This window comes from Lagenorhynchus albirostris, chromosome 2, assembly GCF_949774975.1.
Source record: "Lagenorhynchus albirostris chromosome 2, mLagAlb1.1, whole genome shotgun sequence".
Taxonomy (NCBI): domain Eukaryota; kingdom Metazoa; phylum Chordata; class Mammalia; order Artiodactyla; family Delphinidae; genus Lagenorhynchus; species Lagenorhynchus albirostris.
In genome coordinates this window covers 184,851,075-184,874,771 of record NC_083096.1, presented here as the reverse complement: position 1 = coordinate 184,874,771, position 23,697 = coordinate 184,851,075, and the positions used below count along the sequence as shown (strand labels likewise).

At 58.1% G+C, this 23,697-nt stretch overlaps 1 protein-coding gene across 1 annotated transcript; it reads right to left on the bottom strand.

Annotated features, from left to right (window-relative positions):
* Positions 1-302: 302 nt before the first annotated feature.
* Positions 303-22,672, bottom strand: TTC34 (tetratricopeptide repeat domain 34). The gene is made up of 8 exons (XM_060141993.1): positions 21,892-22,672; positions 12,598-13,444; positions 10,984-11,209; positions 9,610-9,814; positions 8,552-8,718; positions 4,531-4,801; positions 3,535-3,749; positions 303-830 (listed from the first exon to the last, which is right to left on the bottom strand). The coding sequence occupies exons 1-8, from the start codon at positions 22,670-22,672 to the stop codon at positions 303-305; spliced, it is 3,240 nt and encodes a 1,079-aa protein (XP_059997976.1).
* Positions 22,673-23,697: the final 1,025 nt, after the last annotated feature.

Sequence of the window (23,697 nt, the reverse complement as noted above, 5' to 3'; positions counted from 1 at the left end):
GACAGGACTGGGGCTGCTCTCTGAGGCCCGAGCCCCACGTGTGGGCCAAGAGGGCCGCAGCTTTGGGGACCAGGCTGCTGTTGAGGGGAGGGTGTCTGAGCCTCCTGGGATGGTGACTCAGGCAAGTGGGGAGCTCTCTGCTCTGCTTCCCGAGGCTGGGTGTCACCAGCCCACCCCAGGACTGGGAGGAGGGGGAGGGTGGGTGAGCACCTCCCCGATCTGGGGGCAGGGTGCACCCCAGGGTCCGGACGAGAAATGCTAACGACAGGGGGGCCCCACGGCTGGGCCTGGGGAGCGCTGGCTCAGTGGAGCCGGCAGCCCGAGGCTGCCTCCCTCCGGATTCTCGCCTTCAGTCTCTTCAGGCCGCTGTGCTCCGGGTCCACCAGGAGGCCGCCCTCGGCTGCCGTCCAGGCCTCTGTGTAGCGCTGCTCGTCCAGGCAGCGTTGCGCCCTGCACAGGAGCGCGTGGGCAGTGGGGGCCCGGCCTGGCCGCTGCCACAGGTTGTTCTGGGCTAGGGCGGGCGCCAGCCTGAGGGCCTGGGTAAAGGCCCCGGCGGCCCCGGCCTCGTCCCCTAGGCTCAGAAGCAGGCGGCCCTGGGAGCAGAAGTCCTCCGCCCGTGCCTGGAGGTCACCGTCCCCTGAACCCTCTCGGAGCACGTGGTCCAGGTCCCTGAGTGCCCGGCCAAACTCCCGTAGCTCGGCTAGGCAGGCAGCCCGCCGGCGCAGGTGACAGGCGCTACCGCCACCTGCCAGGACGGCCAGTGAGCAGTAGCCCAGCGCCTGGCCGGGTTGCCCTGAGTTCATGAGGGTGTCAGCTTCCTGGGCTGCGGCCTGCACAGAGAGGACGGAGGGAGGAAGGTCAGGTCAACCCAGAACACTGAAGGCCCCTCACGGGCTGGCCGCTGCTTGTTCCCCAGGCAGAAGCTGCCCGCTCCCTCTGGAAGGGGTGGAGGCACAGCGTGGAGGCACCCGCTGCAATCCCTCCACCCTGCAAGCTCTCCCTAGGCAGGCCCTGCTCAGAAGGCGTCCTCCCCCTCCTCACAGCCTTACTGCCCCACCTGCGGGCCCAGCTTCTCTTACCGGGGTGACCTCCTCCTTCCCCTCCCCTTCCCCGCCTCCCGCCCTGCCCACCCACCGAGGCCGCCCTGGCCCCGAGGACAGAAGCAAACACCGCCTCCGCTGAGCCTGCTCCTTGGGCCTCCCCCTGCGCCCCAGGTCAGAAAAGCAGGGTCTGCTTTGCGCTACTGTGCTTCTCACTTCGCTAACCAACGCGCTGCTCCCGCAGGCCCTGTGGAGCCAGAGTTAAGGCCAGGGAGACACTCCCCGGGCGCCCCCTGCACTGCCAGCGCCTGCCAGCATGACCCAGGGGCTGGGGTTGCGTTTGCTCCCGAGGGACGGGCAGAGCGGTGCGTCCAGGAGGTCTGTGGTGGACTCAGCCTCGGCCTCGCTGGATGCCGCAGGGCCAGGCCAGAGATCAGAGGGCGCTGTCCGCCCTGGCACTTCTCTCCCTGGGGACTGCTGGGTTGAGTCCCCTGCTGCCCCCGTCTGGATGGCGCTGCCCCCCGTCGGACGGCGCAGCCCTGAGAGCCGATGCCTCTCCTCTGGCCCCCAGGCTCACTCTCCTTTTCTGAGTGTGACTGAAGCCCACTCCCCAAACCTGCCAAAATGCCTTACCTCTTCCGCCGAACTGGCCCGGATAAATACGCTGGCCTCATTCGTCTCCTCCTGCTGCCAAGAGCCCACAGTGGCCCCCCACGGACTGAACGGGCACATTCCAGACCCTCCCTCTTCCATGCAGCCAGGTACTAGCAACGCCCCGATCCCCGCCTGTCCCCAGGAGAGCACAGGGCACCCAGCACCCGGCGGGCTGAACGCATGGTCCTGTCTTCCCACCAGCCCGACCGCGCACACAGGCTGGCGGGAGGCTGGAGCCCGGGCTGGAGCCAGTTCGGCCCTGCTGTGCGACGTGGACCCGCGACCCATCCTTTCCGTGCAGCGCCCTCCCCACGGGCTCTGCGTGGTCCTCCCGGAGCTGGGGAAAAGTGCGGCGCCACCGGCCGTGCAGCCGTACTATCGCCGGAAACGGGGCGCCACTATTTCCGTCTCACTTCCGGGTCGGCCCTCGTCGGCCGGCCACGGCCAACGTGGAGCGAATCCTTGCGGCACCGAATCTGGGCTCCAGGCGGCCCTGCCTAGTGCTCTCCTCCGGGCCCAGGCCGTCGTTTCAACTCAGAGACAGGGCCCTGCCCAGCCCCGCCTTGTGAACCGAGAGACGCTCACCTAGGTCCCCGCTCCCAGCTTAGAGCCCCCCTTCCCCCGCCTCAAGGCTCTGAGACCCCAGCCAGGCCCCCTCCTCCGACATCCCCGGGCTCCGCGGCCGCTCCTCTGAGTTCTAGGCCTTGTTAACACGCTTCTTGGCCCCCTCAGCCCTACGAGGGCTGTGCCCTCCTGCATGACCTATTGCTCGCTTCACTCCTTCCGTCCCTAACGCTCATTTTAGCCAACTCCCCTATTGACCCCCTCGTTGACACGCCTAGTGCGGTTTTAGTTTTCCTGAAGGACCCTGAGTGATAGAGCCCACGGAAGCATAAGGAGGTGAAGCACGTGCCCCTGGCCGCGCAGGGCTTTGATTCACCGGCTGATGCTTTTGGCCCCGCCCCACTCCAACCTGCTGGTCCCTTCACCGCCCACCCCCTCCAAAGCCCTGCCTCTCCTGCTCCTGCCTCCAGCAAGTGAAGGGAATAAGGTGGCCAGACCCGGATGGAGGACACCCTTCCCTCTGCCCCCTCCCAAGCCCCTCCTCCTGCACTCCCACACCAGCTGCATTTTGCCCACCTGTTTCCTGAACACTGAGATCTTTCCTGCCTCCAGGCTTTTGCCTTGGCCTACCTGTCGCCACCGTGGTCTCACCTCCAGGGCCGCCTCGCACCCCCACTGCCCTCTCTCAGGGTCTTCCATACACTTTCCCTCTCTGAAGTGAACTCCCCCTCCCCCGAAACAGTCCCCCCCCCCCCACTAAGTTGCCAGGGCCGCAGTGCGGGCAGTGGCTCCACCCAAGGCCTAGGGGAAGGTGCTCTTTGCTCTTGTCAGATGAGCAGTGGAACAATCACCCACCCAAAGAGGCAGCGCCGCAGCCCAACATCCCTTCAGGGTCCCTCTCAGCTCGTGAGGGGCAGGAGCTGGCCCGCCACCCACGCGCTCACGGGGAGGGACACACCTATCCTGGCCTGACCTTGGGGCTGGGGTGGGCTTCAACGAGGGCCAGGTGTTCCTGCCTGGCTCAGTCTGGCTCTGAGGATGGGGTCCCCTCCCTCTCCCAGACCCCGAGTCAGCTGTGGCTTGTACGCCTCATGTAAAGAAGCCCTGAGGTCTCTGGGGGTGTCAGGGCTTGAGCCGGCCAGATCTGGGTGCCTCCCGCTTGAACCTCCATCCCACCCCATGTCCAAGTGAGATCAGGCGCACGGGGAGTTAGCATACCCGGAGCCCCGGGCCTGGGGGTCTCCCACCCGAGGTGCTGGAGAGGGGCTGTGCCCACCTGGGCGAGGCTCTGCCTCTCCGAGGCCTCCAGGAGATGCAGCAGGAAGCCGAGGTCCTGGGCGTCTGTCTCTGCCAGACGCTGCAGGTCCTGTGTGGCGGCCGGCACATCACCCTTCTTGAGCCGGAGCAGGCCACGCCGGGCCCGGGCCGCCTCTGATGCAGGGGCCAGGTGCAGGACTTTTTGCAGGCGGGCGCCGGCCTTCTCAAAGCTGCCTGTCAGGGATTGGGGAAGGACAGTCAGGGTGGAGCTGGGGCAGGGGGGCCACTGGGAAGCCCCGTTCGGCCTTTCTTGGTGCTGGCTCTGGGAGTGGCTGGCTGATGGAGGGGCTCAGCGCCAGAAGGAAGGAGCAGGGAGCAGAGGGGCACGGCGACACCATGTCGCTCACACGGACTCACCTGATGACCCAGCCCCTCGACTTGGGGGCAGTCACTACACTCTTCGATCCCCAGGTGGAGTAACAGGACTCTAAGCCCCCTCACCATGGTCACTGCAAGGACCTGCTTTCTCTCCTGAGCAGGGCTGCATGGGATTAGAGCAGCCCCGGAGGCCCTGAAGGCCTTGGTGGGGGCATGGCACAGGCTGGCAAGTGATGATGACAGGCCTGTGAAACGCAGGCTGCAGAGAGGTCTCCCTTTCAAATTAGTGCTGAAATATTTTCAAGGTTTTGCAGGGAAGACCGACACATGTGGGCCTAAGACAATCTCACCGAGAACAGGGCACTCAGTACACATCTGCTGGACACATGCATGAGTTAATGAGGAGGCCTGAGCATCTGAGCCTTTTACGAAACCCCAAATCACTCCTTTGTCTCACCTCCCGGTGGGCAAAGCCACACGGAGGACCCCTACGGGGACCAGGTCCTGGGGTTCAGGCTGGAAGGGACCTTACAAGCCAGAGTCCTGAGTCTCTTTCTCCCATTTTAAAGAAAAGGAGCCAGGGGTGGGAGGAACAGGGACAGACGCCCATGTTCTGCACGCCTGGGCCGACACATACCCGCTGCGGCCAGCGCGTCTGCCAGGAGGACGTGCCAGTTGGGCTGCGCGGCATCGATCGCGATCAGTGCTTCCCCCGCGGCCAGGAGGCTCTGTGTGTCCTCGTTGCTCAGGCGGGCCCCTGTGCCCGGCAGCTGGATCAACAGGGCCCGGCAGCGGGATGAGAGGCCCTGCGTGATGAGGGCCTGCACCTCTGGCTTCAGAGAGCGGATCTCAGGGACCGCTGTTCTTGGGCTGAGCCTCAGAGCCGAGAGGACGTCGTCCACAGCCTCCTGCAAGGGGAGGAGGCCAGGCTGGGTGGCAGAAGTGGTCCCAGCTGGGTATCTGTCGTGTTCCTCCTGATGCCGGGTGTTGACGACACCAGAACGGGCAGATGGCCCAGCTCCTGCCCTCCCAGCATGGGGTAGGAATGGGGGTCAGCCAACGTGAGGGCCCGTATGGTGAGCATTCACGGAGGGCGTGGTGAAACTGAGGCCAGCGTATCAGGGTTCTGGACGGGGGAAACGGTCTGGAACCCCAGAAGAGCCACACTGATAAAGAACCCGCTATGGCACAGAGGTGGGCTTGGGCTGGTACCAGAAGGGCCACGGGTCAGGGGCTGAGTGTGTGCTTGGAGTGGCGGGGGAGGAGTCTAGAGGCCCTGACTGTGCTGTGGAAGCACACAAGGCCGGGGGGAGGCTGGGCCCCTTTAGGAGAGCCTTGACCCTGGTGAGCCATTTGCATCTGACCTCTGACCTGGCCAAGAGTCGGAAGCCATGGAGTCACCTTCAGGTCCACCCTCCTATTGGTTTTCTAGGTGTCTTTTGTTTTGTTTTTCTCCCTTTCTGCCTTCTTTTGGGTTAACTGAATAGTTTTAGTATTTCATTTTAGTTCCTCCATTGGCCTTTTAACTCTGCCTCTAACAGTTGTTGGCAGTTGTCCTATAAGGTGACAACATGTACCTTTATTTTTTGGCCCTGCTGTATGGCATGCGGGATCTTAATTCCCTGACCAGGGATCAAACCCGTGCCTCCTGCAGTGGAAGCGTGGAGTCTTAACCCCTGGACTGCTGGGGAAGTCCCCAAAATATGTATCTTTAAAGACACCATTCCATTGTCTTCTGGCTTCCATCGTTTCTATGACAAGTCAGTCATCTTTTCATACTGCCGTATGTAATGTTTCTTTTTCCCACTGGCTGCCTTGAATATGTTCTCTTTATCTTTTGTTTTCAGAAATTTGATCAAGGTGTGCCTAGGTGTGGTTCTTTTTGTGTTTATCATCTTGGGATTTGTTGAGCTTCTTGGAAAATTTTCTGCCATTATTTCTTCAAATACATATACATCATATACACACACATGCATATATTTTTGCCCCATTATTTCTCCTCTGGGACTATAGTTATATGTATACTGGACTGCTTGGAATCATCCCAGAGGTCACTGAAGCTCTCTTCATCAGAAAAAGTCCTTTTCCCCTCTGTTCTTCAGACAGGATGATTTGTGTTGGTCCATCCTCAATTTTACTAACCGTTTCTTTGGCAATTTCCAACCAGCTGTTAAGCGCATCTGGTAAATTTTTAAAATTTTAGATATACTTTTCAGCTCCAGAATTTCCACTTGATTCTTCTCTATTTCTCTGCTAGGATTCCCCGTCTGTTCACTCATTATGAAAACATTTTCCTTGAAGTTCTTCACATGTTTACGATCACTGTTTTAGCATCCTTGTATGCTAATTCCAGCATCTGAGCCATCTTGAGGTGGCTGTTCCAGACGAACATCTGTTTCTATTGAGTACTTAGTTTCCTTACTGTTGGCCACATTTCCCGGTTCTCTGTGTGTCTAGCAGTTTTTGATTTGGGGCTGGACATTGTGGATGGTACATTGTAGAGAGTCTGCACTATGTCACCCTCTCATAAAGGAGGTTGTGTTTTATTCTGGTGGGTCATTTTGGTTCTGCTGGACTTGGTTTTGTTCCTTGTGAGGGCAGGTCCATTTCAGTTTTGAACTTAGTCCTAAGATATGACCTTTATTTAGGGTGTGGTCTCAGCTAAGCGCCCAAGGTGTCCAGAAAGGTCTCTGCTCTGGCAGGGTCAGAATTCCAACATCTCCTGCCACGGGTGAGCTCTGCTGGGCCCCTGCATGTGCAGCCCAGACTCAGACAAGAACCACTTGGAATCCCATGAAGACTTCTCTGCACAGCCCCATGTTCTCCATTGCCCTTCCTTGCAAATTCCAGCGACTGCAGCAGCCTGGAACCCCAGTCTCTGCCTCCTCAGCTCAGCAAGCTGACTGCCCCACCTCCTCGTGCAGTAACGGGAAAGCCTCCCCAGGAAGAAAGGTTATCGTGGGGCTCCCCTTGGACTCCCCTGGTGTGGTTCCCCTTTCCTCCGGGATGGCAGTTCTCCACTGCCTGTTGCTCAGGGCCTGAAGACGGTTGTCATGTATTTTATCCAGATATTTTGTTTTCAGCAGCCCAACACCAGTTACCCTCTCCTAGCCAGCACTGGAAGTGTGCCTAGATACTTTTAAAGTCCAGCGATGGGGTTCTCCTGGAGCAGGTGTGTGGAGGATGAAGGTCTTGGAGAGACAGAGCCCTTAGATGGGTGGATGGGAAGACGGTCCTCTCTGATCCTTCCTACACTATGACCGGGGCCCTACGTGACCCTGGTGCTGGCCAGTGGGACACCTGATCAGCTTGGAAAGTCCATTTCTGTGCTGACTCATGGGGATTCCAGCTGCCACATATGGAGCCCTCATTGGGGACCAGGCACCACGCTGAGCATCTGACAGCACTGAATAAGCAGCCCCCTCAAGGCTGAGCATGGATGGCCTTGAACAAGCACTGCTCCCCCCCCTTATTTTACTGATGTTGAAACAAGGCTCAGAGGTGGTACAGGGCCTGCTCAGAAAGTCAGAGGCGGGGGAGCAGGGCTCTGGATTCTGGACCTGGCGGGCTGGCTCAGAGCTCCTCTCTTGGTGAAGGGCCAGAGGGTATGTGGTGCTTGGCCTCAGCCCATCTCCAGGAGGAGGAAGTTCATGGGTGTGACGATGTGACTCACAGACACCCAGGCTGACCTTCCCTGCCACGTGCCCTGCTGCCCTGGACAGAGCGGCAGGAGGGCTGTTTCTGAGGCATCTCTCGGAGGAGTTGCTGGCATGTCGAGATCACCCAGGGGTGGGCTTCCAAGGGGTCCGCCTCCTGCAGTAGGGCCCTCCTGGCCGAATCCCATCTCTGTTTAATGGGCTTGTCCCTGAGAACTACAGGTGCTTTCCCAGCACAGGAAGGGGCCTGCATAGGGTTGGGCTCCCAAGCACAGGCGTGTGCCCAGCTGGAACAGAAATCAGGCTGCCAGTGCCCTTGGGGGAAACACAGACACCCTGACCGGCAGAAACACCATCTTGAGATGCCGTCATCCCAGTGGCATCTTGGATCATTTTTCCTTGTCTCCTAAGATCCCAACCCTTAAGAAATTCAGAAACCTGGCAGGGAGGACACCTCTGGGCTGTACTTTGGCCCAGCGAAGCATCCGGGCAGACAATCGGTTTCAGTTATTCACCAACGACATCGCCCTTGGCTGCAGAGTGCCCTTGTCCAGGGCTGTTGGTTTGTGGCTGCATGCCTTCCCTTTGGAAGGTGCCTGCCCTGGGCCTGCAATGGACCGCCTCCCACCCCTGCCCCTGCACGCTGGCCACCCAAATCCGCAGGCCCTGTGTAGACAGCTCAGAGTGGCACCCAGGGGGCAGCGGAGGTCTCATTACTGTAAGGTGGGGGGCCCCCTAGTACTCCTGAGGCTTTGCACATCAATCCATGCCGACTGAAGCGGGGGGGGGGTACGGGGACTCTGCAGACGGAAGGGAAAGACTCCCCCAAACCGGGGATGTGATGGTGAGGCTCCCGTGAGCCCCGGTATCGGCGGGGGTTTGATGACTGACGCTCAGATGGCCTGGCCCTTCTTCCTCTCTCTAGGGGGCTGAGAAGGAGGGCAGCACCTACCCTGGGCACCCCCACTTGCCCAGCCCCAGGTGGGGAGGGTGGGCCCGTACCTTCTGCTGGTCCAGGGCCAGGTGCAAGAGCGCCCGTCCGCACAGCGCCTGCACGTTCCTCGGCTCAGCCCTTAGCACGGAGGTGACGTCGAACATGGCCGTCTTCTTCTGGCCCAGGGACCCGTAACAGCGGGCGCGGGCGAGCAGGGACTCACTTGCCTGACTCCCTGGAGGAAGGGGGTGTGGCGTCAAGATGTGACCTCGGCTGGGCACGGCCAGGGTCAGTGTGTCTGCCCTCATCCAGGAGTTACTGCACCTGCCCTGGTGCTCCAAGGGGCAGCGGGAGGGGGTGCAGCGGCTTTCGGGTCACCTAGGGAGCTCCCAGATTGCTGGGCACCATAGCACACCAGGGAACAGCAGTCTGGATTGATCCAGGGGCCCTGGCTGAGGGACACGGGGAGCTCAGCCAGGAGGGGTGGCATCTGGGAGGGTTGGTGGACAGTCCGAGGGGGCTTCTGAGAGGTGGGGGCACTGCAGCTGCATCTGAAGTGAGGCCAGGCGAGGGGCGGGGGTGGGGGGAAGGGTCCACGGGGCAGGTCACAGAATGGCTGCAGCCGTGAAGGTGCCAGGCTGAGAAGGCCCAACTCTTTGACCCTCCTGTGGCTAGGGCAGGGCGTGGTGGGTGGGCTGGGCGAGCGGGGAGACCAGGCGCACACACACAGAGCTGCCCCCGCTATTCCTAAGAAGGGCTTCGGGGGCTGGGGCCCTCATCCCCCACGGATGGAGGGAGAGGGGTTGAGCTGGGAGAAGGGCCTCGTCTGAGTCTGGCCCTCCCACCCTCGGGGCCCTGGGTGTGAGCAATGGTGGCCCAGGATTGAGGAGAGGGTCCCAGCTCAGGTCCCAGCTCAGTTCCCAGCTGGTCGGGCCTCTCCTAGGCGTTAGCGCGCTTGCTGCAGTGAGCGGCCGGGAGCACGCCACGCCCCTGAGCCAAGCACAAGCTCAGACTCCCTGGTGCCTGACCACACCCCCTCCCCCGCATGGCAGAGGCGCCCCTTGCCCCTGGGCACCTGGCACAGGGTGGGGGCCCCGGAGGAACGAGGAACGAGGGCGGCTCCTACCTGCAGCAAAGATGGCCAGAGAGAGGTAGGCAATGGCCTCCCTGGTGTGGGCTCTGCCCTCGGCACCGCCTGGCTGTGTCTGCAGGATGGCCAGGGCCCTCGCGTGGCAGTGGCCCTGCAGCAGCTGGCGGTCCTCATGGCGGAAGACGTCCAGGGTGGGCTGGAGGCAGGCTGTGTCTCCAGACTGGACCACCTTCTTCACCAGCTGCAGGCGCAGGGGCGTCACCACTGGTCCTCCCTGTGCCCCAGGCTGGACCAGTCCACCCCCATCCTCCGTGCAGGGGTGTGGCTCAGGGATGCAGCCCGCAAGGGCGTGGCTTGTGGGGGGGCGTGACTCTTGGGGGCGTGGATCGTGGGCGTGGCTCATGGGGCAGGGACTGCAGGTTGCCCGAGCTGAGCACAGGGAAAACTGGGTCGGGAGGTGTGGGCCCCGCTCTGGGCTGCTCCTCTGCTGAGTGTCGGGAGCTGGGGCGGGGGGGGGGCGGTCCCAGTGTCCCTGAGCCGTGCCTCCTTCTCGGTGACATGGAGACCTCGCCTCTCCTCACGGGCCCATGCGCCACAGGTCTGAGAAGTGTGGGGAAAGGGGGCTTTCAAGTCGTAAAGTGACAGAGGGCCCAGGGAGTCCTTCGGAAGGTGCAGAGCAGAAGCCCTGGAATCAATCCCTGCTCTGGGAGGAGCGAGACCCTCGGGGAGACATAACTTCACAGACGCCTGCCTGATGCTGCCCCTGCTGGCTGCACCTGTGCGGACGCCGGTCCCAGACCATCCTTCCCTCCCACCCCTATGGCCCAGCTCAGGGAGACCAGAACCCAAACCAGGCCAGAGCGGAAGAGGGAAGCTGACAGGCCCCACAGCCCTGCCCCAAAGCCTGGATCTGCCCCTGGAACATAATCTTCTGCCGCGTTCCAACAGGAAGCCCTCATAACACCTGAGGGAGGGGAGGCAAGCAGGGCTTGAGGGCCTGGGGCTCCTCTGCTCTTGTCCCTCCCCGGGACAGGGCTACCTCCAAGCCTAGTTTACTTGGGACTAAGCTCTGCTTACACTCAACTCATGGCTCTTTTTCCTCACAACACACGAAAAGCAAATACAGAGCGCCACTGCACGCTGGAGACCTGCTGGGCCCTGGGGTACCTGCTGCAGCTAATTCTCATGAGAACCTGGAACAGCAGGGCACAGATGGGGAGACTGAGGGTCAGAGAGGTGAGGCACCTGCTGGAGGTGGCAGAACCGGGGCTGGGACAAGCTTTGCCTGTTCTCAATTCTGGGCTGCAGGGCTGCAGGGTGTTGAGCGAGGGCCGGTGGAGGCCTGGTGCCCTCCACAGAGCTGTGCCCTGTTTCCATCTGTCCTGCTGTGGCCCACCGGGGCCCCCTCACCTGGCTGGCATCATAGGAGAAGCCCCTCCGGAGCTGCAGCAGGGCCAGCCGCACCAGCACAGGGGCTGCCTGAGGCCTTCGGGAGAGGGCCACCAGCAGGGCCTTGTGGGCGTCGTCCAGGCGGCCCAGGCGGTACAGGGCATCGGCCGCCAGGAGGCGCGAAGCCTCATCCTCCGTGTCCAGCTCCATCAGGAGCATGGCCAGCTGGTACACGCCATGGGCGTCCCTGTGGAGAGAGCAGCTGGGAGAGGGCTGACCCCTGTGCTACACCCCTCTCACCTGCCCAGGGAGGCAGGCTGCAGGCAAATCCTATCCCTGCACCTGGTCCAGGCAGCGCCCCTCCCGCTGGGCCTCAGAGACCAGGTTCCTGCTGGAAGGGTCCTCGTGCCATCCCCAGAGCGCACGGCTGCCCTTTCCGACATACAGCCCTTGGCCCTCACCCCCCCCATTCTCCCCCACCCCGTAGGGCGGGCATTTTACAGATGAGAAATCGAGGCTGTATGCTGACTCCCAGCCAACCCTGCCTTAGCTTTCTTTTCTGTAAAAACAGGATAAAAGTGGCCTTGCACGGCTCAGGGGTGCCGTAGGCAGAGCTGGATAACACCCAGGGTGCCCTCTTGGGAATGAGAAGGAGCTCCCACTGGGAAAAGGGGCCGGAGCCTCAAATTTGACAGTTCCCAGAGAGAAAAGATATAAAGGGCCCCAAATCTCTTACAAGAAAGTTCCTCCTCAGCATCAAATCAAAGCAATGCAAATTAAGGAACTAGGGGGCTGAGGAAGCCTGCGTGCGTGCGTGCGTGCCTGTGCGTGCGTGTAGGGGCGAGGGGGCTGACGTCAAACATGCCCCCCCCCCAGGGGCCCCTCAGCTCAGTGCTTTTAGCTTTGCTAAAACACCTTCCTGCCACCTCCCAGCTACCAGAGAAATGCAAGTCAAAACAGCTGCAGGTTCACCCACTGGGCTGGCAAAGAATTTTGCGAAAGGAGCGTGAGGGCTGGAGCGTGTGGACTGATGGGCAGCTGGGCAGCTCCAAAGTCAAGGGCCTCGCGGGGGCTGTGTTCTCTGACCCAGGAGCTCCACCTCTGTCTCCATCCGTAGCACAGAACACTGCACAGGCTGGAGATTACCCGGGATGCGTTATAACTAAGAGCAGACGCCCTGGAGCCCGAAGGATTGATGGCACGTTCACAGGATGAGCTATGGGGCTGCCCAAGAAACGTATCTAGGGACCAAAGAAGTGTTCATGATCTAGGGAGCAGAACAGGTGGGATGTATTTGCACACAGAGCACAAATACAGTTCAGTGGACTCCATACGCACAAGGAGGAACAACAAGGAAATGTAACAGTGGGATGACAGGTAAGTTCTATTTTTTCATTCCCATTTTTGCGTTTCTAATCTTCGTTGACAACTAAGTCCATAATGCATCCTGCCCTTTGGGACCGAGGGTCCTAAGATCCGGGCCCCGGCGCTAAATCTGCCAGCAAAGCTTTAAGGAAATCACCTGGCAGCTCCCTGCCTCAGTTTACTGTAAAGTAGTGGGAAACACACCGCGACTAACTTGGAGGAGACCAGAATGAAGCAGCAGCCCCGGGCGTGCACGTGTCTAGTTTTTACCCTTCCTGCGCAGCGCGGCTGTCGGTCTCCGCAGCCTTGCTCCTGCGGCCTGGCCCGCTCTCGGATCCCGGCTCCGGCCTCCGCTGCAGCATCCTGCGGCCCTCTTCCCGCAGCACGGTCATTAGCAGCCCCCGCTGGTTCCAGGGCACGTAGGCCTTTGTGACAAGCAGAGCTTCCTCGGGCCGCAGGCGGCAGGCGGTGACATAGTCCAGCGCGCCCAGGAACGCACTGCCCGCCAGCACCCGCAGCAGCCCGCGGCCGCACAGGGCTCGCACGCAGGTACCAGGGTGCGGCGGCCCCAGCTCCACCACCGCCTGGAAGTCCTCCTGGGCGCGCCCCGCGTCGCCGGCGTGCAGCGCGCAGAAGCCGCGCAGCGCCAGCAGGGGCGCGCGGTCCCCGGCCCGGTCCCGCGCACGGTCCCCGGCGCTGCAGGGCCGCAGCAAGCGCTCGCACAGAGCCCGAGCGCCCACCGCGTCCCCCCGCAGCAGCAGGCACTCGGCCAGCCGGGTGCCCAGTGCCAGGCGCGCCCCGGGCGGTGCCACGCGCCACAGGACCCGGAGCGCGCGGGTCACCGGGGCCAGCAGCTCGCGGCCCGAGTCCTCGCGGAGCTCGGGGCGGCTCCGCACGGTCTCCTGGAAGCGCGCGAAGCCTACGTCCGCGGCCTCCTGCACTTGCGCCCGCAGACGCTCCCGGTCCCCGGCCGAGAGCACGGCCTCTAACTGCCTCCGCGCTCCTGAGGGCCTCTCGGAGAAGGCCTCGTGCAGGTCCCGAAGGAGGTCCTGGGCTCCGCTGTCCAGGAGGAAGGTCGCGGCAGCGCGGGTGACCAGCAGGGTGGCCCGACGCTCACCTGGAGAGAGGACAGAGGTGTTGGTCCTGCCTGTTGGGCCACGACCTCCAGGGGAGGCACCTGCAGACCCCAGCCCTCCAGTGCTGGGACCTTCTGACGCCTCTCACGGCGATTCCCTTGAGTCTCCCAGAAGCCCAGGACATGGCACCGGAAGGATGAGTGCTGGCAGGAGGCCCTCAGCCCATCAGGGACAGAGCAGGCTCAGAAGGGGGCAACCAGGGTGGGCCTCCCTAGCAGCTCACCTAGCACTTGGGTTCGCCACTTGCTCGCCACTTGGGCTCACAGCCAGCCCAGCAGCCCCGGGCATTTCGTCACAACACCCCTGGCACTTGCAGTGATGGAGTTTAGGGCTGAGTTCCCTCTTCTGAGAGCAACCCCACTCCACCCCTGCCCCCCAGGTCAGGGCTGAGGTTCTGAGCCTGTGATGTTTTAGGGGCCAGCATCTTTGTTTCCTGGCTTCTCTGGCCACGTCTTTGAAATGAGATCACCCCGTCAGGTTCCGGAAAGAGGGGTGATGCGCCCAATGCCGCTTAACGAGCGGGGGACGTGGGGATTTACTGCATCTTGCCGTGCCTCAGTTTCCTTTTCTGCTTTATAGTGGGAACGAGGATGGTCTCCATTCACAGGGCTGCGAGGACTGAATGGATTAATGTGTGTCCAGGCCTGGAACCAGGACTGGTGGGTGGCGTCACTCAGTGAGCTTTCCCATCAGCAGCGGCCTCACCTCCACCGTCCCCATACTTTGTATCCGAGCAGCGTAAACATGTGAATTGGGGCTTGTGTGAATGGGGGCTTTCTGACTGGTAAAGAAAGCCAGGCTACCCCATCCCTGCCAGGCAGGTACGTGCTGTTGAAAGAATCGCAGAAAACCCAGTGCTGGTAGGAGCTCAAGGGCGTGGGTGCCCACCCTTATAGCATTATAGGTCAGGAAAGTGCTGCTGGGGAGGGGAGTTCTCAGGGCCCGGCGAGTCACAGTGCTGGGGCACTGAACCTCCACTTCAGTGCCTTTTGCACAGACTCCTTCAGATCTTCTCCTTATAACTTAACTCAATAGCCACAACAGTAATAATCCTTTACACTGAAACAGGAGAGGGCAAAGCCTTCACGTCTGCATGGAAGCAAACTTGCTGCTGCCCTGCCCTGTTGCCATTGTGGGTAAGTGTCACAACACAGCACATAGCCAACTAAAAGAAGCATCTTGCGCCCTGAGATCAACCAAGCAACCAACAACAAGGTCACCCAGTCTACTCCTGGTGGCCAAATTTAAAGAAACTTTGAGACTTCCCTGTCATTTACTAAGTCCTGAAGAAAACACCTGTATCCCTGATTTTTGCAATAGTTCACGGATCCTAGGGAGTCGCAGCAGATGGAGAGCCCATGGGGCCTGGGGGGCTGGTTATTATTTACCCACATGGAAGTGTGTTCTCTGCTCTGTTTCTGAGACTCCAGTTGCACGCGTTAAACTTCCAGCTATTGTCTCATAGGTCACCAGGGTTCTGCTCACCTTCCAGCTGATCTTCCTATTGAGTACTTTCTACTGTACCTCAAGTTCACTGGCTCTGCTGCTGTCTCCAATCTGCTCTGAATTTTTCATTTCAGTTGTGTTTTTCAATTCTGGAATCTCCATTTGGTTCTTTTTTTTTTTATAGTTCCCACCTATCTACTGAGATGCCACACTGTTCATTCACTATGACCATATTTTCCTTTAGTCCTTGAAGATATTTATAACAGTTCCTTTAACGTCCTTAGTCTGCTAATTGCAGCCCTGGGATCATCTGGAGGTCAGTTTCTGTTGACTTCTTTTTCTCCTGACTGTGGCTCACCTTTTGTTTTCCTGTCTCTTTGCATGCCTAGTAATTTTTTAAATCGTACACTAGACATCTGGTTGATTCTTTGTAGAGACTCTGGGTTCAGTTGTCTTCCTCTGAAGAGAATTGATTTTTGTTTCCGCAGGCAGTTAAATTGGCTAGGATCAAACTCCAAATTCTCTGTCTTCTTTATTGGACAGCAGCTGAAACCTCCATTAGTTCCTGCAGCTTCCAGCTGTTGCTTTTTCAGGCCACCCAGTCTCTCCCATGTGTGTATAGTTCAGTGGTCAGCTGAGGATTTAAGTGCCTTTAATACACAGATTTGGGGTCTTACCACCCTTCCCCCTTGAATGTGGCTCTCTCTTTTTCAGGATTTGCCTTCTAACTTTACAGTCACTTTTCTCACCCCCAACTTCCGTCATGTGATATCTCAAGCCAGTAAAATGGCAACTTTCTGTCCTACATGGAAAAAACATGGATTAAGGAGGCAAAACGCTGCAAGCCTGCAAATCTTACCTGTACAGTCTTCATCTTTTAGGGGTCAGTCTCCAGTTTCTCCCTGCATTTGGTCACTGTTCGGTTGCCAACTATTTGCATTTTATATTTTGCCCCAATTTTATAATTATATGTGGGACACACAGTTTAGTCCAGCTACTTCACCGTTATTGAAAGCCAGAATCTTTTATTGTTAGATTTAAACATTTTGAAAATCTGGCAGTAGGGGAATATAAAATGCTATAATGCTACCCCACTGTTGTTCTAATTTTCATTTTCCTGAGTGCTGGTAAGGCTCATTTATTTAAAAAACCTTTCTAGCCAATCTGCTGGGTAGAAAGTGGTGTCTCATTGCTTTAATTTGCATGTGTATCATTACTATGATGTTGAATATTTTCCGCACGTTGTTTATTAGCCATCTGTGTTTTCTCTTTTGGGAAATGCATTTGCCAATTCTTGTACTGGGTTTTTTTTTCCCTTATTGATATGTAGGAATTCTTCAAATACTCTGGGTACTCATCTTTTGCCCACTGAATATTTTGCAAATATTTTCTTTTGTTGTGGATTCTCCTCTCATTTTCCATAGTTATGGGCAAAACAGAAGTTTAAAATTTTCAATTTAATCAAATGTATCAAATTTTGCTTTACCATTTCCACTTTTATTGTTCTCTTTTTTTTTTTTTTTGGCAGTACGTGGGCCTCTCACTGCTGTGGCCTCTCCCGTTGCGGAGCACAGGCTCCGGACGCGCAGGCCCAGCGGCCATGGCTCACGGGCCCAGTCGCTCTGTGGCATGTGGGATCCTCCTGGACCGGGTCACGAACCCGTGTCCCCTGTATCGGCAGGCGGACTCTCAACCACTGCGCCACCAGGGAAGCCCCTCCACTTTTTTTGTATCTTAAGAAGCCCAGCTGTACACAGAAGTCTTAAGATGTTCTCTCATATTTTCTCTTAGAAACTGTAAAACTTAGCTATTAACATGATTCACCTGGAATTTACTTGTTTTTGCGCGTGGTTAGAGGTAGAGCATCAGCACCATGCAGTGGATAACACGGTCCTCTTTTCCCCATAGATTTGCAGTGCACACTCTCACATATTAAGTTCCAGACAAATATAGGTCTATTTCTAACCTCTCTTATTGGTTTTATTAGTCTATCTATCCCTTAAGTCAATATCCTCTGTATTGATTATCATAGCTTTGTATTAACTGGTAGAGAAAATCCTTATGCCACCACCTTCTTCTGCATCTCCTCCCCCTCCCCCTCCTCCCCTCCTCCCCCTCCCCCTCCCCTCCTCCCCCTCCCTCCCCTCCCCCTCCCCTCCCCCTCCTCCCCTCCTCCTCCTGCTCTGCTTCTGCTCATTCTTCTTTGTCTTGTCTATTATGGGTCCTTTGCCCTTCTATTATAATATCAAGTGTTCCTATCAATGGACAGTGACTATCTCTCTGCTTATATACATATAATTTATTCTCTTTTAATAAATTTTATAGTGTTCTCCATTATGTCATATGACTCATTGAAATAAATTATTTTCTTTTGCTACAGTAAATGGTGTATTTTTTTTTTTTTTTGTGGCACACGGGCCTTTCACTGCTGTGGCCTCTCCCGTTGCGGAGCACAGGCTCCGGATGCGCAGGCTCAGCGGCCATGGCTCACGGGCCCAGCCGCTCCGCGGCATGTGGGATCCTCCCGGGCCGGGGCACGAACCCGCGTCGCCTGCATCGGCAGGCAGACTCTCAACCACAGCGCCACCAGGGAAGCCCAAATGGTGTATTTTAAAACCATAAAGTTTGCTAACACATACATATGGAAACTTGAAAAAAAAAGATTCTGAAGAACCTAGGGGCAGGACAGGAATAAAGACACAGACGTAGAGAATGGACTTGAGGACACAGGGAGGGGGAAGGGTAAGCTGGGACGAAGTGAGAGAGAGGCATGGACATATATACACTACCAAACGTAAAATAGATAGCTAGTGGGAAGCAGCCGCATAGCACAGGGAGATCAGCTCGGTGCTTTGTGACCACCTACAGAGGTCGGATAGGGAGGGTGGGAGGGAGGGAGATGCAAGAGGGAGGAGATATGGGGATATATGTATATGTATAACTGATTCACTTTGTTATAAAGCAGAAACTAACACACCATTGTAAAGCAATTATACTCCAATAAAGATGTAAAAAAAAATCTAAAGAAACAAAGAAACAAACAAACCAAAAAACCCCATAAAGTTTCTATTTGTTGCTGGTGTCTATAAACATAAATACTTTTTGTATCTCCTGTTAAATTCTATTCCTATATCTAATACATTTTTGTTGTTTCTGTTGGGGTTTCTACATAGCTAATTATATAGTCTGAAATAATGGTTGCTTTATCTCTTCCTTTCTAGTCTTACATTTTTTTTTTTTTTTTTTTTGCGTTACGCGGGCCTCTCACTGTTGTGGCCTCTCCCGTTGCGGAGCACAGGCTCCGGACGCGCAGGCTCAGCGGCCATGGCTCACGGGCCTAGCCGCTCCGCGGCATGTGGGATCTTCCCAGACCGGGGCACGAATCCGCATCCCCTGCATCGGCAGGCGGACTCTCAAGCACTGCGCCACCAGGGAAGCCCCTAGTCTTACATTTTTTTTCCCCGCACTGCCTTGGCTAGCATCTCTAGAGCAATGATGGATAAATGGGGGAGTGGGCAGCCACCATGTTCTTGATTCTAAACTGTCACATTAAGTGCGGTGTTTTTGTTTTGATAAATTTTATCTTTTGCAATTAAGCAAGCTTTCTTCTATTCCTGGTTGTTTACATTTTGGAGATGTTAAATATTATAAAATACTTTCCCCTAATTTATTGCAATGATAATATATTCTTCTTTCTTCCATTAATGAATGTAGTAAATTGCGTTATTACAGAAACATAAAACTATAAGTCTTATATTATTCAACTCAGTTTTGGCTAAAGGATGCATCAAAAACCAATGCTTTGGGCTTCCCTGGTGGCGCAGTGGTTAAGAATCCGCCTGCCAATGCAGGGGACACGGGTTTGAGCCCTGGTCCGGGAAGATCCCACGTGCTGTGGAGCAACTAAGCCCGTGTGCCACAACTACTGAAGCCCACGCGCCTAGAGCCTGTGATCCGCAAGGAGAGAAGCCACCGCAATGAGAAGCCTGTGCACCGTAACCAAGAGTAGCCCCTGCTCGCCACAACTAGAGAAAGCCCACACGCAGCAAAGACCCAACACAGACAAAAATAGATAAATAAAATTAATTAAAAAAAAAAACAACCAATGCTTTGACTCAGTATGCAGTTGTATCAGCTACTATTGCTGTGTAACAAGCTACCACAAAACTTAGTGACTTAAAACGACAACCATTTCTATTTGTCTGCTGTTCTCTTTCAGTTTGGGCTGAGCTGGCAGTCCTTCTGTTGGTCTCACTGGGGATCACTCCTGTGGCTAAGGCCACCTGGTGTCTCGACTGGGCAGGAGGGGGTAAGGTGGCCTCACTCACATGTCTGGGGCCCTGGTGTCGGCCGTGGGCTGAGCCTCCCTCTCTGTGTGTGCCCTCGTGGTTCACTAGTTAGCTTCCTTGCAGGGCACTGGGAATGTTGCAAGAGGATGGAGGTGGAGGCTGGCCTCCAGAACCACACGGCATCACTTCCACTATTTCCTGCTGGTCCCAGCAAATCTCAAGGCCAAGTGAACTCTGCTTCCATGCTGGGTGGAGCTGCAACCATGGCTCTGTCTCTCACCTACCCCAGTAGCTCTTAAGGAGGAGCCTTGAACGAACTGGAGACGGCTGCCCTGGGGACTTTCAGAGGATAAGCAGTCAGGGAACTGAGGCCCCTGGCGGACGTGAGTTAAAGCTACTCTCGTTCTGTATCTTGTCCTCATACACTGAGTGTCCTTGTGTGTCCACGTACTGAGAAGGGCTGAGCATATTCCCAAATATGGAAGTTTTTGTTCGATGTTTCCAAGGACTTTGGATAAGTAACCTGGAGATTAGAATGCACTTGTTATTGGAATCTACATTTGTAAAAAGTTTGCTACAGGAGAATTTATTTGTTCACATGGTAAGCCATGCTAGTGTGGGTGGGGTAATAAGGTGACTCCCAGTGACGTAAGTGACTCTGCCCTAATTAATGCAGCCATCCATAGTGAAGGCGCGCCTGTCGCTGCAGAGCCCAGGCGGGACAGACAAGCTTCCTGCAGCCTCTGGGGGTGGGGGTGGGGAGCAGAGTTTTTCTAGAACACTGTTCCTCCAGGCTGCAGCCCTTTGGGGATTCTGGATCTCTGCAGGGGCTTATCTGGCCATTGAAGTGGAAGACGCCCTCCACCCAGGGGGTGCTGAACGCCCCCAGCGCACAGGCCGCTGCATGTCTGTGCTGTGGGCACCAAGGGTCTCCTACTCAGGATTCTTTGTGACTCGAGCGTTTCTAGGTAATTTATAGCAGGAGGGTTTCAGCGTATCTGGTCTGGCATATTTCCAGAAAGAAATTGGCCCGCTCCGTTTTCAGTTCTGTCTGGCCCCCCTCTCACCCTGGGGTCGCCAACAGCCTCGCGGGACACACAGACGCGGCCCGCCCTCCACGTGGACTCAGCTGAGGCAGCCCTGAGCGCGGTGCAGCTCGTTATCTGTTATCTCGCAAGCACCCTCGTCACTGCCCTGCGGGCCCCTGAGCTTCTGCCTTCTTCCTGTCCTCCTGTCCCCTTTGCTGGGTCCTCTTTTGGTGGAGAGCAGTGCGGTGGGCAGTTAGGAGCACCCGGGGGTCAAATTGCAGCTTCTGTGAACACCCTGTGTGCCCCTGGCGGCCCCACGGGCACGTGGGGATGTGCCCGCACCCGCCTCCGAGGGGTGCTGTGTGGATGCAATGAAAATGCTATCAAACCCGCACAGTGGCTCCGCCCACTGAGTGGATGGCAGGCCCCTGCCCCCCACCTCTAGGTGTCCGGCTGCCCCACTCTCTCCCGAGCTCCCTCCCGATCTAGACCTTGACTTTAAATCCCTTCCTTGTGTGAATGATCCCCAAACCCCTTTTTCAGACCAAGCCCCCACTCATCTCATGAGTTGGCTCCTGTGTCCAGCTGCCTAATGACACGTCCACTTGAGGGGCTCAAGGGACACTTTTGGGGAGCGCTTAGCGGGTGACAACATTTTCAGGGCTTGATACACAATTTCGCTGAATCTGCACAGCAACCCTCAGAAGTGGGCGTGGCCACCACCTTCACCTGCGCACGGGGAGGTGGAGAGGCGGCAGGGAGCCGGGAGTGTGGCTGCCGGCTGGCGTGTGGCCCCCGCACGCTCCCAACCACACGCCCCACTGCCCCCGCCCCCGCCGTGAAGGCGGACCCAGCGAAGGGGCCTGGCAGGAGAGGCATCTCAGACTGGGGGTGTCTCCAGCCCCTGGTGCCCCCTTTCCCGTCCGCTCCTCCCCCGCCTCTGCAATCCAGCTGCTGAGGGCGAGCTCTTAAAATCATTGCTGAACCTCCTTTACGCCCCCGTCCTCTCCCCATCATTACATCTGGCCACAGTCTTGTCGTTTCTGTCTCAGTGATAACTCAGACCTGGACCGCGCTCCAGCCTCCAGCAGGTTCTGTTCTCAGTCTGGCCCCCGTGGCACATTCTGCGCACAGCAGCCAGAGGAAACTTTAAAAATGCAAATCAGAGCACCTCACTCCACAGTTTAAAACCCTCCCATGGCTTCTTGCTGCCCTGAGGATAAAATCCAAAGTCTTTCAAGGCCAGGAGGGCTTAGCCACCGCTACTGTCTTTAGCATCTCCCGGCTCCCTCTGCCCCCATCGCCGCCCCCGCCAGCTATTCTGGCTCCATTCAGTGGCAAGGAACCCCAAGTACTTTCTCACATTCTGTTTCTGCTGTCTGGAATCCTTCAGTCTCAGCTCAAACGACACCTCCTCCAAGAAGCCCTCCCTGGCCATGAGGCTAGAGCAGTACCTCTCACAGTCCATTTTTCAAAGCACAGATTTTGTTTTGCTTCTTTTCTTGGTGCTGCATAAGGTCAGGGGTCTTTCTGTTTTGTCACTGTGGTGTCCCCAGCCCCAGCACAACTCCCACCCCCACCATAAGCAGGACTTAACCATGCAGTGAAGCGATGGTGAGAGCAACCTTTGCCCCGGCCCTTAGGGGGTGTGGAGGGCACGCCTACCTTGGGGTCTGCTGCCTGCTGAGGCGGCCTCCAGGGCCCGGCTGCAGGCCGCCTGGCAGTCCTCATACCTGCCACCTTGGAGCAGGGCTTCGGGCGACGGGGTGTTGCTCCAGGTACCCACAGGGTCCAGGGCTGCCAGGAGCCTCCGGCAGTCGGTCTCCTGCTGGCTGGCACCGTCCCCAGCCTCCTGGCATCCCGAGATGTAGTCCTGGAGGGTGCTGACCACAGCGGGGAGGTAGGGCTGCTGGTGGGTGTGAACGAAGGCCACCACCCGGTCGGCGCTGGCTGCAAAGGCCTGGAGGTAGTCGGCCACCCCGGCGTCCACCTGTGTCCCGGACAGGAGCCAGGCCAGGGCACGGGTCAGCCGCAGCTCCAGACTTTGCTGGGAGTGAGCGTCCAGCAGGGCCCCGCAGCGCTGCACCACCTCCCCGTGGTACCCGTGGGCCAGCAGGCCCGCCAGGGAGTGCAGGGCTGCAGCTGGGTGGTCGGGGCAGAGCGTGGCCAGGAAGGCACGGGCCAGGGTCACCGTCAGAGACACCACCGCCATGCCGTCCCAGTGGATGGCCGGGATCTGGCTGTCACCTCGGCACCAGGCCTCCAGCGTGGCCACCACGGGGGGCCCCCGAGCCCCGGCCAGGGCAGCTCGGACGCTCCGCAAGGCCGAGGGGGCGTGGCAGCTGAAGGCAGCCAGGTAGAAGGCGGTGGCCAGTGGTGTCTCCCCCTGGGCCAGGTGCCGGTCCCCCTGCCAGCAGAGGCAGGCTGCGAGCTCCTGGGCCGACATCACGCCCACGCCTCAGATGGGCCCATGTCCGGTCCTCACAGCACCTGGAGGGGGGAGCGTGGTTAGTGCGTGGGTGGCCGGCAGCCCACCTGCCCTACGGCCCCCCAGCCCTGCTCCAGAGAGGCTTCCTGCTCCTCCCCGTGGAGACTCCAGGGTCAGTGCAGAGCCCCCGAGTGAAGGCAGGGTGGATTCAACCATTAAGGGGCATGGGGGTGCCTGCTTTGCAGGCGTCTCCATGGGGCTGGGGCGCCTCCCAAGCTGGGCCCCCAGCCAGCTCTTTGCCTCTAGGTCTCAGCTTCCTCTTCTGCAGAATGGACCCACTCAGCAATGGGCCCTCTGTGGACATCTGACCCCGGAGGATCCACCCAGGGAGGAGTTGGGTGGCCCTCACTCCACCTGCTGCCCCTCCCTGCACAGAGCCCCTCAGGAAGGCAGACCCCCTCCCATCAATCCAGCTCACACAGGCCTTCTCAACACCTTCTCAGGGCTCTAAGTTTCTATTGTTCACCCAACCTCAGGACCACAGCTGTGCCCACCTCCCACACGGGGGCAACGCGGGGGGGCGGCGGGTGCTGGGGTGGTGAGGGGCACCTGGCCGGCTCTTGGGTGGCAGTGGGGAGCCACGATGGCCCAGGCCGGAGGGTCAGGTCTTGAGGTCAGTTCCAGGACCAGCCCTGTCTCGTGCCTCTCCCCGTCCCCAAACCTTCTGACCTGAAGAACGAATTGCTCATAGCCCTTTCTCTCCTGGATGCCAAAGTGCCTGCAGACAAGCCCCCCGCCCAGTGTATGCTCTCCGACACACACTGAGACACACACACGCGTGTGCACACACACGCACGCGCTCACACGCATGTGCACACACAGGTGCCCCCCAATGTGCGAACGCGCTCACACTCGCCTGTGCTCCGAGGCCGTGCGGGGCGCGCGGGGAAGGGAAAGGCTCGCGCCACCCCACCTGCTGTGGGCCGGGTGGAGGGGCGGTGGACGCGGCCCCGCCCGAGGGTCCGTGCGGCTGGGCTCCCAGA